A 16,477-nucleotide genomic window follows, 5' to 3' on the forward strand; every position below is an offset into this window, starting at 1 on the left:
TACCAGACAACATTCCTACAACATCCAACATTTTCCTTATTCTCCTATTTCTATCTTCTTTATCCCCAATCTCCCCTTCCCCTCCTGAGTTGCCCTTTATCCCTTGTCGGACAACCACATCTCCCCTCTCCATTTGGATTTGCGAATCCACTCGCAAGCGTCAACTGATTTTGCAGTGACCGCTCTTTTCCCCCCACCCAGCCCCCCCCAGAAAAGATTTCGTTTTTTATATGTCACAAAGGTCACTCTTTTAGTTCCCTCCTTATTCTCTCTATTCCATTACCTTCCCTTATTAATTCTTGTCTATGCTTTCTATGTTTTCCTCTAATTACAGATACTTTCACATATGCCCATTGTCTCTATTCACTCTTATACCTCTTTACCCGCATACATATCAATCGTGGTCATTTTTACCCTCCTTACCCGTCTTCATCCCTCAGTCTATTTTTGTCTTTACCCACATACATATCAATCGTGATAATTTTTGCTCTCATTACCCGTCTTCATCCCTCAGTCTATTTTTGTAATTGTTCTGCAAATTTTCGTGCTTCTTCTGGATCCGAGAATAGTCTGTTTTGTTGTCCTGGAATAAATATTTTCAATACCGCAGGATGCTTCAGTGTAAATTTATATCCTTTCTTCCATAAAATCGCTTTTGCTGCATTGAACTCTTTTCTCTTCTTTAGGAGTTCAAAGCTTATATCTGGATAAATGAAGATTTTTTGCCCTTTATACTCCAGTGGTTTGTTGCCCTCTCTTACTTTTTCCATTGTCTTCTCCAGTACCTTTTCTCTTGTAGTATATCTTAGGAATTTTACTACAATAGATCTTGGTTTTTGTTGTGGTTGTGGTTTAGGGGCCAATGCTCTATGTGCCCTTTCTATTTCCATTTCTTGCTGTAGTTCTGGACATCCTAGGGCCTTAGGGATCCATTCTTTTATAAACTCCCTCATATTCTTGCCTTCTACATCTTCCTTGAGGCCCACTATCTTTATGTTATTTCTTCTGTTATAATTTTCCATTATATCTATTTTTTGGGCTAGTAATTCTTGTGTCTCTTTAGTTTTTTTATTAGATTCCTCCAATTTCTTTTTTAAGTCTTCTACCTCCATTTCTGCTGCTATTGCCCGTTCTTCCATCTTGTCCATTTTTTTCCCCATTTCTGTTAAGGTCATATCCATTTTATTTATTTTCTTTTCTGTGTTGTTTATTCTTCTTCTTAAATCATTGAATTCCTGTGTTTGCCATTCTTTAAATGACTCCATGTATCCTCTAACAAGAGCAAGTACCTCCTTTACCTTGCCTATCTTTTCTTCTTCTATTTCCCTGTACTCTTCCTCTTCCTCTTCTTCTTCCTCTAGGTTGACCATCTGTTGTTTCTTTGCTGCCCTTTCCTCCTCTTCTTTCTTGTTTCTATTGTCTTCTGTGGTCTCTTCTTGCTGCAGGTGTTCTGCAGCTGTCGTTGCCGGCTGTGGAGATCGACTCCCCAGCTGGTCCCCCCTCCCGTCGGTGTGTTTTTTTGTATGCGCGAGGAGTCGCGCATGCGCGGTTGCGCACTTTTACTCGGCTCTGTGAGCCATTGTTGTAGTTCTCTTTCTACCGACCTGAGGTAGTGGGGTCTTCTCTCCACAGCGGGCCTCTTCGGACAGGTAAGGCCTTCACCTTTTTCCTCCGTTGTCTTCTCTTCCTCTCTTCTTTCCGTTGATTTTGATTTTTCTCCTTTTGTCTCCATCTTCTTTCCACCTTTATACTCACTTTTCTTTAACTTGTATTTCTGTGCCTTTGTATTTTCTCTTGTTTTTCCCGACTTTTCTGGAGAGGGCTGGAGTTCACCGTCCGGCCACTACTCCATCACGTGACTCCTCTCTTTTTTTTTTTGCTGGTTGATTGAGTTCTGGAAATGGGCATTTTACTGTAATCCAACCATTAATAAGCCAAAATATACCTCAAATTACACGGAGTGAAACATTCCACTCAACTGCTCCACTGCAAAATCTTTTCGAGGGATCTCTACCCTGAAGATGTTCTCCTCTCTTCAAAGGAGGTTCTGTGATTGCCTCTCTCACTGCTTGCAAGCTCTATGACCATGTACTCACCCAGACAAATTATTTGGGCACCTGCCTACTTTTTGCTTTCACCGTGACGAAGCGCTCAGACCCAAAAAGTTGATTTTACATCTTTACCTCCTGTGGCCACAGGAAATGCCCCACTTGTGCCCACAACTCCTCCCTCACCAGAATGCATGGCCTCAAGCAGGTCTTGCAGGTGGTCTGTTTTCAGATCAGCCACGATGTGCTGGTATGGTGGAGCAGCCCCACCGTCTCCTGCCTGTGTGTTGGCCGGGCAGGCTGCAGCCGAGCAGATGAAGTGTGGGCCAGCGCTGGGGTGAGGGGGGTTTCCGGCCACATTCTGTGGCTGCGCTGGTTGACGGTGTGTGTTACTGCTGCAGATTCCAGCGATGAAGATGGCACCTGCGGCGATGAAGATGAATCCAACGACGACAGCGACCAGAGATACCCAGATACCTTCTGCGGATTGAGGAGAAACTTCCTGTGCGACCCTACAATCCCAACAGTCGGGATTCGACACGTCACCGACCCTTACTATGTAAAAGGCGCCAATTCGGGCAGGGGGTCAGCCGAGGTGGGTACTCGCGGAGAGTCCAGCCATGCGGGGGGGGGGGGGGGGGGGGCAGAGGATTTGGATCAGTGAGATCCCAGCCTGATCTTGGACAGCATTGGTCCCCGTGGCAGCCCCACCTCCCCTCCCCATGCCTTGCTGCTAGCATGACTCTCTCTGGGCTGTGTTGGTCACACATGGTCGGTATATTCTAATATGGACACTTTGCTTTGTGATGTGTCTTGAAGGAAGCTGAAAGAATTGCTCAGGAGCTGGTCAATGAAGAGGAGCAGGCGAAGAAGAAGGCTGAAAAACGGAGACTGAAGAAGAAGGTAAAATGTCTGACCCAGGACAGAAGTTTCGGGGAAAGGGGTCAGAGATGTGGAAGGGATCTGAGGGGGATCTTTCTCACCCAGGGAGTGGTATAGGCAGCGTCCCTGGCGGCATTTGAGAAATGTCCAGGCAACACTTGATTAACCCAGGAGCAGAAGGATCTGGACCAAATGGTGGAAGACAGGATTAACATGGTCGGATACCCACTGGTCAACATGAACATGGTAGGCCGAATGGCCTGTTTCCTTGCCCTATGCCCCTGTCTCTGACCAACATCCTAAGCCTGACACAGGGCCTTGCGTTAACCTGGGGCTCTGTCTAATCCCCAACCCAGGTGTTTCGTTACCCCCAGGGTTGCATGGTAGTTGCCATTAGCCCAGAGCTTTATCCGTTCCAACACCCAGGAACCAGCATTAACCTGCATTTCAGTCTGATAAGTTCCTGAGGGAGATCTAGGATGACCCAAGGCTCAAAGGGGCCTGTTTCTGTGCTGTAATGTTCTGTGGTTCTATCCCTGCTGAATGCTGTGGGACCTCTGTTTAAATCTGTCTGTGACCTTGCACCCAATGGCTGCATCAACTTGGGTCTATGTTTCCTGCTCCATGCTCTAGGTAGCCAGGCATCTGTAAATTCCAAAGTCTGGAGGTTTGTAGAAACTCAGTACTATACAGTCCCCTCTGTAATGTTTGGGACAAAGATAATTTTTTTTTCCTTTATTTCCCCCTATGCTCCACAACTTTAAATTTGTAATCAAACAATTCACGTGAATAAAGTGCACATTTCGGATTTTATTCTTGGGTATTTGTGTATATTTTGATTTGACCATGTAGAAATTATAGTACTTTTTATACATAGTCCCCTCATTTCAGGGCATTAGTATGTACGTTAAAGTAGTCATGTTCAGTAATTTGTTGCCTATCTCTGGCATACAATGACTGCTGGAAGTCTGTGATTAACAGACATCACCAGGTGCTGTGTATCTTCTCAGGTGATGCTCTGCCAGGCCTCTACTCCCACCATCTTCACCTCATGCTTGCTTCAGGGGCTTGTCCCCTTAAGTTTTCTTTTTAGCATATAAAAGGCTTGCTTAATTGGATTTAGATCGGGTGACTGCTTTGGCCATTCAAGAATTTTCCAGTTTTTAGGCTTGAAAAACTCCTTTGTTGCTTTAGAACAGGTTGAACCCCTCTGTGCTCTGGCATGTTTTGAATCTGCCGTAGTACAAACTCCTTATGGATAATGCGGGACTCAAACCTGTAAAGGTGGCGCTGTAAAGGTTGAAAATGCTGTGATCGGAACTGGGATTCGAGTCCTGAGCTGTCTGGCAGGAGTTTGTACTAACGGCGGCAGATTCAACCTTTACAGCATCAGTGGTCGGGACCTGGGGTTTGGGTCTCGCGCTGTCTTTAAGGAGTTTGTACTAACATCCCAATCGCTGGTGCTGTAAAGGCATTACGTTAAACACGACACTATCCGTGCTGTCCCACAGTATTATTTCCTGTTTTAAACTTTGTTCTACCTTTGATATGTTTACATAGGGGGTTCCCTTAGGGGTCCATTTCTGTTTACCAGCATTTTCTGTGGTCTAGCAATGGTCAGGTCCCAACATCACCGAATTAGAGGTACAACCTGTAGTCTGTTTGGGATCAGTGTCTTGCTGTAGGATAAAGCACCATCCAGTGAGTTTGGAGGCACTTGCTTGAACTTGAGCAGATAAGATGTTTCTATACACCCCAGAATTCTTTTTGCTACGGCCATCAGTAGTTACACATTTATTGAAGATAAGTACACCAGTACCTGTGGCAGCCAGACATGCCCAGCCCAGAACACCCCCACCACCATGTTTCACGGGTGAGGTGGGATGCTTTGGATCTTGGTCAGTTCCTTTATGCCTCCTCACTTTGCTCTTGCCATCACTCTGATACAGGTTCATCTTGGCCTCATCTGTCCACAAGACCTTTTCCAGAATTCTGCAGGGTCATTTAAATACAAACTGTAATCTGGCCATCCTGTTTCTGTGGTTAACTAGTGGTTTGCATCTAGCAGTGTAGCCTCTGTATTTCAGTTCATGAAATCTTCTGCGGAGAGTATTTATTGACGCATACACACCTGCCTCCTGAGAGTGTTTCTGATCTGTCTGGACAGGCATTTTAGTATTTCTCTGCATTCTGATGAGAATTCTTCTGTCCTCAGCAGTGGAGGTCTTCCCTGGAATACCAGTCCCTTTGTGATTACTGAGCTCACCAGGATGCTCTGTCTTCTTAATCATGTTCCAAACTGTTGATTTTGCTCATCCAAAGGTTTGGGCGACGTCTCTCACTGTTTTATTCTTGTTTTTCAGCCTCATAATGGCTTCTTTGACCTTCATTGACACAACTCTGGTCCTCGTGTTGAAAAATGGCAACTGCAGTCTCCAGTGGTGATCAAAAGCTTAGAGGCAAACCTAGCTCTCTTACCTGCACCTATGAAGCAATTAAACATACCTGAGTCCTCACAAATACCTGTGAAGCCAAATGTCCCAAACATTAGAATGCCCTGAAATGAGGGACTGTGTATAAAAAAAAGTGCTGTAATTTCTACATGGTCAAACCAAAATGTACACATCATAAAGACTTCAATGTGCACGTTAATCCCGTGAATAGTTTGATGACAAATTGTTAACTGTAGAGGACAGGGGCAAATGAAGGAAAAAAAGTTTCTCTGTCCCAAACATTATGGAAGGCACTGCATGAACCCAGGGCCTCCTTCTGATCACAGTGGCAGGCAGCTGCCCTAATTCAGCCTCTGTTTCTGTTCCTTGCCCAGGTGGCTGCGTTCAGCTGCTCATCTGTGACAATTCCCTAGCATGTCGACAAGCCTTCTGTAAATGCGAACACATCCCCCACACTGGGCTGCGTTAAAGCTGGGTAACATTTTAATTTTTCACACAGAGGCAGAAAGAGAGACGTCGGCAACAAAAATTAGAAAAAGAAAACAAATGCGAGGGTAAAATTGAAGAGAAAGTTAATGATAAGGTGAGAGAAGTCGACCAGAACACTCTGGGACAAAGCAAATTGGGCGCTTGGGGAATCAGCCGTGTCGATGGAGTCTGAGGAGGGGAGGGGAGTTCCGTAATGTTCTGAGCTGCATTCACCACCTTCTGCAGCTGATCTCGAGCAGAGCAGCTCCCGTCCCACGTTGTGATGCTTTCCTTGATGCACCCTAGAAATTGTTATGGAGAACTTGCTGAAGTTCGCTGCTTTCCAAGGAAGCAGAGGTTCCACTTACTGAACAAGAAACTTGCTTATCCCAGGAATTCAAGATTCCTTTATTGTCCACATAGTAGTACAGAACTAGTGCCTTCTGCCTGCCGTAAGCCAGTCAAAGAGTCGGTCCTCACAGTAAGAGAGAAAGAGAAGCAAAAGGACACTTGGGCGTCTGTGGATCCGTGCTCCCACGGCCTCTACGACCTCCTACTCGATCCTTCGGCAACCCAAGCTCCGGATCCAGCCCTCCGACACGATCAACCTAGCAGTAATGATGTTGACTAAATTGCCCAATTATTTCAGTTATCATATAACATATAACAATTTATAGTATAGAAACAGGCCATATCAGCCCTTCTAGTCCACACTGATTTACAAGAAACTCCACTAGTTCTACCTACCACTCCCTTGCCCATAACCCTCACATCCATGTACTCACCAACCTCCTCCTAAATGACAGAATGGACCCTGCCGCAACTACCTCTTCCGGAAGATCATTCCACTCAGCCACCACTCTCTGAGTGAAGAGGCATCCTCTTATACTACTCCTAAAGTTTTGCCCCCAACCCTTAACTTTTGACGCCTTGTTCCAATCTCCCCTACCCTCAGGAGAAAGAGCCTATTCACATCTACTCTGTCTATTCCCTTCATAAATTTTAAATACCTCTATCAAATCCCCTCTCAACCTTCTACACTCCGACAAATAAAGTCCCAGTCTACTCAATCTTTCTGTATATTCAAGATACTGCAATCCAGGCAACATATTTGTAAACCTTCTCTACACCCTCTCAACTTATTTATATCCTTCCTATAATTTGGAGAGCAGAACAGCACACAATTCTTCAAACTTGGCCTCACCAATCCCTTAAACAGTCTCAACATCACCTCCCAGCTCCTATATTCTATGCTATGATTTATAAAGGCCAGCACACCAAAAGCCTTCTTCACCACCCTATCTACATGGGAATCCAAGATTATTCCAAGATCCCTCTATTCCTTTGCATTCCTCAATCCCCTCCCCTTCACTGTATGTCCTGTTTTGATTATTCTTCCCAAAATGAAGCACCTTACACTTATCTATATTAAACACCATCTGCCACCTTTCAGCCCACCTTTCCAAACAGTCCAAATCCTTCTGTAGTCCATCAAAACCCTCCTCACTATCCACAACTTTCCCTATTTTTGTATCGTCTGCATATTTACTCACCCAATTTACTACCCCGTCATCCAAATCCTTGGGTGTTGAAATAATAGAGCTCATGGGATTATTTCGGGGATATAATTGTCACCTCAGTACGCCACAGCATCGCCTTGCTCCCTTCTCCAGTGATGTTTAAAGGGAACGTGAGGGGGAATATTATGGCTCCACTGAGTGTGGAACGAACTGCCAGCTGAAGTGGTGAATGCCGTCTCCATCTTGACATTTAAGAACAAATAGTCTAGACCAGCCATTCTCAACCTTTTATTTTCTCACCTATGGCCCCCTTAGGACTACTCGAAGTTTATAGGAACCCATTCCTGGGAACCAGTCATGGTTTGGTTTCTTGGGTTCTTCTCTCTTATCGACTACCTAAAAGATGAAATAAAGTTAATGTTGTGTGAGGTCAAAGGAAAACAAGGCTTTTATTTAAATGTGCTATGGCCCCCGTTGAGAAAGGCTGGTCAAGATGGGCCAAAGGGCCTGTTTCTGGGCTGTTGTGTTCCACGCCTCACAGGCAGTCTCCAGTGTTTCCACAGGGACCATCTCTCCACAGTTTTACAGGATACAGTTTTGGGCTCTTTATTTAAGAATTTGTTGGCAATTGGAGAGGGTTTAAAGAAGTTTCACAAGATCGATTTCTGGAATGTTGGAATTATTGTATGAGGAATGTTTGACAGCTTTTGTGACTGTACTCCTTGTAGTTCAGAATAATGAGGGGGGGACATCATAGAAGCATTTCAAATATTGAAAGGTCTGGACATAGTATTTAATTTTTTTTAAAAAGTTTAAACATACAGCATGGTAACCGGCCATTTGGGCCCACGTGTCTGTGCCGTCCAATTTACACCCAATTAACCTACACCCCCGTTACGTTTTGAACATTGGGAGGAACCCGGAGCCCCTGGGGTAAACCCCCAAGCAAACACAGGGAGAACGTAAAAACTCCTTACAGGCAGCGTGGGATTCGAACCCTGGTCCCGAGTGCTGGCGCTGTAAAGGTGTCAAGCTAACCACTACACCAACCGTGCCACCCTAGAGTAGATGTGGCAAAGTTGTTTCCTGTGGTAGGGGAGTCGAGGACAAGGGGACACAACTTTCAGGACTGAATGGTGCCCATGTAAAACAAAGTTTCAAGGGAACTTCTTTGGCCAGAGAGTGGTGAACCTCTGGAATTTGCTACCACAAGTGGCTGTGGAGGCCAGATCGTTGAGTGTATTTAAGGTAGAGATTGGTGGGTATCTGAATTGTCGGGGTATCAGAGGTTATGGGGAGTGGGGCTGAATGGGAGAATGGATCAGCTTATGATGGAATGGCAGACCAGACTTGACGGGCTGAATGGCGTATTTCTGTTCCTGTATCTTGTAGTCTAAAAGAAATGTTACCCTCATGTTTGGTCTCTGCTGCCCGCAGAAGGTGTTATCACGGAAAGAAAGTTGTACGGATGGTGAGCAGGATCGTGAAGAAGAGGGAGAAAACGCTGCTACCTCGCCTGAGAAGGGCCCTTTGGTGTGCACCAAACAGAGCGGCAACAGTCGCAATGGTCATACTGGAAAAGTGACTGCTAAACACAGCAAAGTGAAGAGGGACAGAGAGGGCGAGAGCGAGGCCACAGCTGATAAATCGCCATCACAGTCCGAGGTAAGGACCTTCTGCATCTGCGGCCAGCCTGGCTCCATCTGGTGCATCTTGGCCTTTGTAAATCAAGTATTGCATCCAGGAGTTGGGATGTTATGGTCAAGATGCAGAAAACATTGGTGAGGCCCAATCTGGAGGATTGTGTGCAGTTCTGGTCAGCGAACTACAGGAACGATATCAATAAGATAGAAAGAGTGCAGAGAAGATTGACTAGGATGTTGCCTGGACTTCAGGAACTGAGTTACAGGGAAAGGTTAAATAGGTGAGGACTTTATTCTCTGGAGTGTAGGAGAATAAGGGGAGATTTGATTGAGGTATTTAAAATGATGAGGGGGATAGACAGTAAATGTAGGATAGACATGGGTTAAGGGTGAAAGTGGAAAGGTTTAGGAGGAATTTCTTCACACAGAGAGTGGTGGGGGTGTGGAACGAGCTGCCAGCTGAAGTGGTGAATGTGAGCTCAGTTTTAACATCCAAGAAGAATTTGGACAGGTCCATGGATGGAAAAGGTGTGGAGGGGTATGGACTGGGTGCAGGTCAGTGGGATGAGGCAGACGGCAGACGAGAAGGGCCTCTGTGTGTGTGCTGTATTGTTTTATGGTAGGAGTAGAATAGGGCTATTTGGCCCATCAATGCTCTGACATTTAAATCACGGCTGGTGTATTTTTCGCTTCAACCCCATTTTCCTGTCTTCTCTCCACGAACTTTGACACCCTCATTGATCACGAACCTATCAACTTCTGCTTTAAATCTACCCAATGACTTGACCTCCACGTCCGTAGCAATGAATCCTACAGGTTCACCGCTCTCTGGCTGACAAAATAGTGTTCTCAGGTCTTGTGTAAAAACTTGCAAACATATACAGACAAACTCTTTATATACAGTACAATTTATGCATTTATAAAAATGAATATTGTTAAATAATAATAATAGAGTTTCGGAGGGTCAGTGTGAGCAGTTCCTTTGGTCGTTCAACATTCTCACGGCCCATGGGTAGAAGCTGTTCCTCAGCCTGGGGGGGCTGGCTCTGATCTTCCTGGATCTCTTCCCTGACGGGAGCAGCTGAAAGATGCTGTGTGCAGGATGGAAGGGCCCTCGCAGATTTTGCGCTCCCTTATTCTCTGATCTTTTATTCTGAGGTTGTCTCCTCTGGTCCCAGGCTGTCCCACCACTGGAAACTTCCTCTCATCTACTGCATCCAGCCCTTTCAATATTCGGTAGTTAAACCTTGTTGTGCTCCCTGCTGGCAGGGAGGATGCCAGTTGTGAAGCAAGGCATGGTGTTGGGATGTATCGGGTCATCCCACACTCATTCAATGCTTCCTTCCCCAGTGAGATCCAGACCACTGAACTCCACTGTGTCACCTGGTTCCAAGCTCTTTGTACCTTATTCAGCCAATTGCCTGAAATCTCAATGGCGCAGTGGCCAGAGACCCGGGTTCGATCCTGACCTCTGGTAGTGTCTGTGTGGAGTTTGTAAGTTCTCCCTTGTTCTGTGTGGTTTTCCCCCAGGATGCTTCAGTTTCCTTCTACATCCCAGAGATGCACAGGTTAACATGTTAGTCGCTGAAATTTGACCTAGTGTGTGGGTGAGGGATAGCATCTGTTAATGGGAAGGTGTGGAGAATATAAAATGGGTTGGGGTCAAATACATGGTAGTGGCACTCACTTGGGTGGAAGGACCTATAACCGTGCTGGATCTCTCTGATTCCACCATCCTGACTCCTCCTGTGGGGTTTTTTCTTCCTTCACAACCCATGGCCATATCATTCAAGTCAAGTCAAGTTCATTGTCACCTAACTGCACAAATACAACCCGATGAAACAGCGTTCTCCGGTCCTCAGTCCAAAATATGCAGACATACAACCAGACTTGATGCACATACAAACAAACAATGCACATGCAGGACAAGTATATTATCTATACAAATAAATATTGTTTTGTAAAACTGTGAGCCTCGGAGGGTCAATGTGAGCGGTTCCTTTGGTCGTTCAGCATTCTCACTGCCCGTAGGAAGAATCCGTTCCTCAGCCTGGTGGCGCTGGCTCTGATCCTCCTGGATCTCTTCCCCGACGGGAGCAGCTGAAAGATGCTGTGTGCAGGGTGGAAGAGGTCCTCAATAATTTTGCGTGCCCTCTTTGGACTACAATCCTGGTAGATCACATCAATGAGGGTGGAGGGGTGGGGTGGTGGAGAGACTCTATTGATCATCTCTGTCACTCTTATGGTGCTGTGGTTTAACCTCTGACGCATTTCTCTGCATTGACCACCACCCCCACCTTCTGTTAATTAATTCCCGCTCTTGCCCCTGCACTATCTGGTTCCATGACCTAATCAGCCTTTGCTTCCCATTCTGCAGGGGAGGGCTTTGCTGAAGGGTTTGCCTGTGTTGTCCTCACTTCTATCCAGTGTGTGCATTTAGGCAGGAGCCTGGGACTCTGAGAGAAAGGGTAGATTGATGGGGGCGGCATGGTTGATATAGTGGTTAGCACCACGCTGTAACAGCTCCAGCAATCGGGGCCAGGATTCAAATCTTTTGCTGTTTGTAATGAGTCTGTATGTTCTCCCTGTGTCTGTGTGGGTTTCCCCGGGGACTTTGGTTTCCTCCCACCATTCAAAACGTACTTTTTTTAATATATAAATTTAAATTTAGACAGTCAACCCGTTGGCAGGACATTTTGGCCCACAAGTATGTGCTACCCAATTTACACCCAATTGACCTACACCTAAGGTACGCTTTGAACAGTGGGGAGAAACTGGAGCCCCCGGGGCCAACCATGTTGCCCCTTGAAGGTTAGTTGGGTGTAAATTGGGTGCCACAGGTTCGTGGGCCGAAATGGCCTGTGAGTGTGCGGTAATTATAAATTATTAAATGATAAATTATTAATACTGCCTTGTCCTTTCACAGGACGAATGGGATATGTCCAGCTCTTTTGTTTCAAAAGCTGCCAATCAGATAAAGCGGAAAATGAACATAAAACCCAAAGTCGAGAGGAAGGAGAATGAGAAGAAAAAGGCTGAGAAGAAACTCGAGGTAAGGAGGTGTTCCTCCACCGCTGGTCCTCAGTGGTTCACCTGTGACTTGGAACACTGACCCCTCCCCTTCACAACCACACTCCTGTTGTGGCAGAATGGTAATGAGTTCATTGTCGTGCACATTGTACAACCTGCATCTCCACCGCTTGCTGCAACTTTACGTGAGCCATGTTTAAAAAAACATGAAGCTGGAGAGAGTGCAGGGAAGATTTACGAGGATGTGACCAGGACTCTGGGATATGAGCTACAGGTTGAGCAGGCCGGGGCATTATTTAAGTCAAATTCATTGTCATCCGATACAAGTACAACCTGACAAAACAGTGTTCTCCGGTCCTCAGTGCAAAACACACAGACACACAACCAAATTTAACACACATACAGACAAACAATACATATGCAGGACAAATATTTTCTCTATGAAAATAAATATTGTTTTGTAAATATGAGAGTTTCAGATGGTTAATGTGAGTAGTTCCTTTGGTCGTTCAGCATTCTCACTGCCAGTGGGAAGAAGCTGTTCCTCAGCCTGGCGGGAGCAGCTGAAAGATGCTCTATGCAAGGTAGAAGGGATTTTTGTGCCCTTTTTTGAGACAACGATCTTGGTAAATCACATTAATGTGACTGGAGGGGGAAGGGAGTTCGTTCCTAATCCTCCTGAAGTCCACGATCATCTCCTTCGTTTTGTCCATGTTAAGACACAGAGTGTTCCTCTCTCATCATTTCACGAGATTTTCCGCCTCTTCTCTGTAGTGCAACTCATCGTTGTTGCTGATGAGGCCGACGACTGTTGTGTCGTCTGCAAACTCGATGACACTGTTGGAGCCGTGGGGGTCAGTAGCGTGAACAGCTACTCATCCCTCTGTCCAGTACCGGCCAGTCTTCTGTCTCTGTGCTTCATACATCACCCTTTCCTGGTTCACTGATCACACATGAGCCCCTGTCTAAACCCTCCCACCCCATCCTCTTCACGTTGAGTTACATTGAATTACAGGGAAAGGATAGGATGCTTTAGGACAGTGGTTTCCAAACTGCCCCCTAAACTCATCCCACTTTAAGTATTCTCTTTGCCTTAGGTACTCTGTGATTAGTAAGGGATTGCTTAAGGTGGGATGTGAGTGGAAAGAAAAAGTTTGAGAACCACTGTTTTAACCGTACCTCATTGACACGTCATTTCCAAAGGAAATGGGCCAATGACAATTTTTCTCAAGCAAAATATTTCAGTAACAACTGGGTCCAGAGCAGTGATTCTCAACCTTCCCTTCCCACCCATATCCCACCTTAACCAATCTCTCACTAATCACAGAGCACTGATGGCATAGGGATGGCTTAAAGTGGGATGTGAGTTTAGGGGGGTAGTTTGCGAACCACTGCTTTTGGACTTTAGTCCCTGGAACGTGGGAGACCTGAAGGAGCTATACAAAATTATAAGGGATATAGAGAGAGGAGTAAATGCAAGGAGGCTTTTTTCACTGAATTTGGGAGAGACTGGAGGACATGGGTTAAGGGTGAGGGGTGAAATGTTTAAAGGGTCTCTTTCCCATCCCTCTGTCTTCTTTCCTCCAGCTCTCCACCCTGTCCCTCTCTATTCACAGAGTTATTGCTCCTCCCCTGTTACCTGGTGTGCCCTCCCTCCCTTAACCACCTATTACTCCTGCCCATGCTCCTCCCCTCTCCCCACCAGTTTGTTTGGTTTTTAACCCATGTGGTAATCACTGATGCTTTCCCTTTTGTCAGCATTCTGTGGACATGAACACTTTGAATGCCAAGATCTTCGAATTGGCAGGTAAGGTGAGGGTGTTGCCAGAGCCATTCGTGAAGAGCCGGGGGGGGGGGGGGGGTGGGGGGGATGGCGGCGTTGCCGGAGCTGCTGTAACAGCAGCACTTCCGCGTATGTGGACTCGGGAGAGTGGCAATACAGCGCTGCTCTGAAGGGTTCAATGCCCAGTCCTAAAGCAAGGGGGTCCGTACTGGTGTTAAACAACCTGTTAGAGGAGCCGACGGTGTTTCCGCCCAAGTTGGCAGCGCCTGTGCTCGTCACAAGGGGTTGCAGACCCCGGGGGAGCAGCGGATGGGCGCCAGAAATGGGGAGAACATCCCCCGTGGAGAAGAGGAGACGACCCTACAGGATAGTGACCGTGGCGGCGGTCCAGCGAGGGGCTCAGCAGCTGAGGGACCCACGCAGGCTGCTGGCGACACGGTGGGGGGGGGGGGGACCCACATGGGCTGCTGGAGACTGGCTCACGGGAAACAGGTATCAGAGCTGGGATTCGAGAGGAAGCTGAGGGCAAGAAGGGGCCTCGGGTGCTGAAGGCTTCCTGACCGTGTCGGGGGTTTGGATCTGGAGCTCGGGTGGCCGATGGATCAAACAGGAGTCTGTGCAGCTGCAGAGACTGCGGGAGAACTGGAGGCGAATCCACAGACACTCGGTGACTCTGAAGGGACTCTCTTTTGCTTCTCTTTCTCTCGTACCGTATCACTAATGGTGACTCTTTGTCTGCCTTACAGCAGAGAGAAGGCATTTTCTTGTAATATTACATGTCATGTACTATTACATGACAATGAAAGAATCTTGAATCACTGGTAGAAGACTCGAGGAGTGAAGATAATCCACACTGGGAGTTGAGTCACTGAGATGGAGATAACCTGTGAGGTTTTGTGGGGTGTGATGAAGGATCACTCACTCTGGGAAGGCGCCCTGACAAACGGGCGTAGGTGAAGGGCAATTTACAGGGAGAAGAGGTGGCAGGGTACCTGTGAAGAGTCACTGATTTCTCGAAAGGATGATCCTGGGTGTGGAGATTGGCATTACAATTGGGGTGGCAAAATACAAGAAAAAAAACTTCTGGTATCTGGCACCAATGGAGATAGGTAGATTCCGGAAAAGTGAATTTTCAAGTTACTTGTCGTTGAATTAACGGCAAATTTAAACTACCATATTATTTATCTTTTTAAAATCTGTGATTTATTTTGCCGTATTCCAGATAACAGATTTTACTGTACCTGCGAGGAAATAAAATGTAGACACACAGTACAGTAACAGGCCATTCAGCCCACGAGCCCATGCCACCAAATTTACACCCAATTAACCTACACTCCTGGTATAAACTCCTTACAGACAGCGTGGGATTCAAACCCAGGTCCTAATCACTGATGCTGAACTAACCGCTACACCAAGAATTGTAAATGGGTTTGACAAGAGGTGTGGAATTATTAGATGTGGGGGGGTGTGGTGAATGTCTGCCAAGGTACCTGTCTCCCCTCTGGCGAGCCTTGCTGTACTAACATTGGCTGTGCATTATCTCTACTGTTAAGGACACTCCCCTTGGATATAACTGTGTATGTACCTATTGTCTTTCATTATTGTACCATGAGTTTCTGTTCATAAAAGCCATGATTATTGTTTGACCACATCGTCTTTGTCGACTTCATCAACTGGCACTTCAATTTTATTAACAGAAATGGATGCAGCCCTCAAGCCAGAGCGGCTGATAATTGAACAGTCTGCCCTGAGGGCCAAAGAAATTTTCAACCACTGGATTGCTTGTTTCGATTACTACATGGCTCGAAACAACATGGTCGATGAGGCGATACAGTGGGGCCACCTGAACTCTCTGCTGGGTGAGGTCCCTTTTGCCATAACACAAGGAGCTACCACTCTGGCTATAGCCCGGGAAGGTCTGACTACTTACTATGCGGCGCCATGGAACGTGGTGCTTGTTCGACACCAGTTGCTGACTAGACGCCAGAAACCCGGGGAAAGTGATGCTGCCTGTGTACTAGCTCTCGACTCACTGGCAAATTAATGTGATGTCAGGGCAGTCAATGTGCAACAACACCGCAATGCATTGAAGCCAACGGGGTTGACTCCAGTTACATCTGACAGAGGCTGCTAGAGACGGAGCCATTAACCTACGACCAGGCAGTCACTCCAGCCAAAACACTGAGAAGTGCCATGCGGTCCAGTGAAATGCTAGAAACCGAAGAGGAAACATCCAGGAGTGCTAGAAACCCGAACGAAAGAAGAAGGCAAACTCCTGAAAAATGCTACTTCTGTGATAAGATCTGGCATCCCAGAAAGAAGTGCCCGGCTCGATTTGCTACCTGCAGCTATTATGGGAAACTCAGCCACTTCGCTAAAGCATGTAAGGCGAAAAGTACTCCCACAGATAAGAATAAGAAGCACCAAGAAAATGCATCCTGGAGCTGCAGGAATGGAAGACAACTATGAAAAGGGGGAATCTTCAGATGAGCAGGGTGAATCGACTTCAAGTGATGGCGAGGTGAGATCCCCTGTGATAGCTCAATTGACTGTAAAACTTGGGGGATGTTATAGACTGGAACGGTCAAGTATGAAGGGGGAGGTGAATGGTGAGACTCTTGATTGCCTAATAGATTCGGGGAGTGCTGCC

The 16,477-nt window shown here is 46.4% G+C and overlaps 1 protein-coding gene across 4 annotated transcripts in view; it reads left to right on the forward strand.

The window, feature by feature from the left end:
* Positions 1 to 16,477, forward strand: part of LOC138756935 (tetratricopeptide repeat protein 31-like) — an 84,175-nt gene that overhangs the window by 44,125 nt on the left and 23,573 nt on the right. For 3 of the 4 annotated variants that reach the window (XM_069923394.1, XM_069923391.1, XM_069923392.1), the window contains 6 exons: positions 2,450 to 2,643; positions 2,868 to 2,951; positions 5,883 to 5,966; positions 8,809 to 9,036; positions 11,941 to 12,066; positions 13,803 to 13,851. In XM_069923394.1, the coding sequence (XP_069779495.1) occupies positions 2,450 to 2,643; positions 2,868 to 2,951; positions 5,883 to 5,966; positions 8,809 to 9,036; positions 11,941 to 12,066; positions 13,803 to 13,851 (765 nt within the window). The remainder of the gene's footprint in view (positions 1 to 2,449; positions 2,644 to 2,867; positions 2,952 to 5,882; positions 5,967 to 8,808; positions 9,037 to 11,940; positions 12,067 to 13,802; positions 13,852 to 16,477) is intronic. The other variant, XM_069923393.1, reaches the window with a different exon arrangement.

This window comes from Narcine bancroftii, chromosome 3 (genome assembly GCF_036971445.1).
Source record: "Narcine bancroftii isolate sNarBan1 chromosome 3, sNarBan1.hap1, whole genome shotgun sequence".
Lineage (NCBI taxonomy): Eukaryota > Metazoa > Chordata > Chondrichthyes > Torpediniformes > Narcinidae > Narcine > Narcine bancroftii.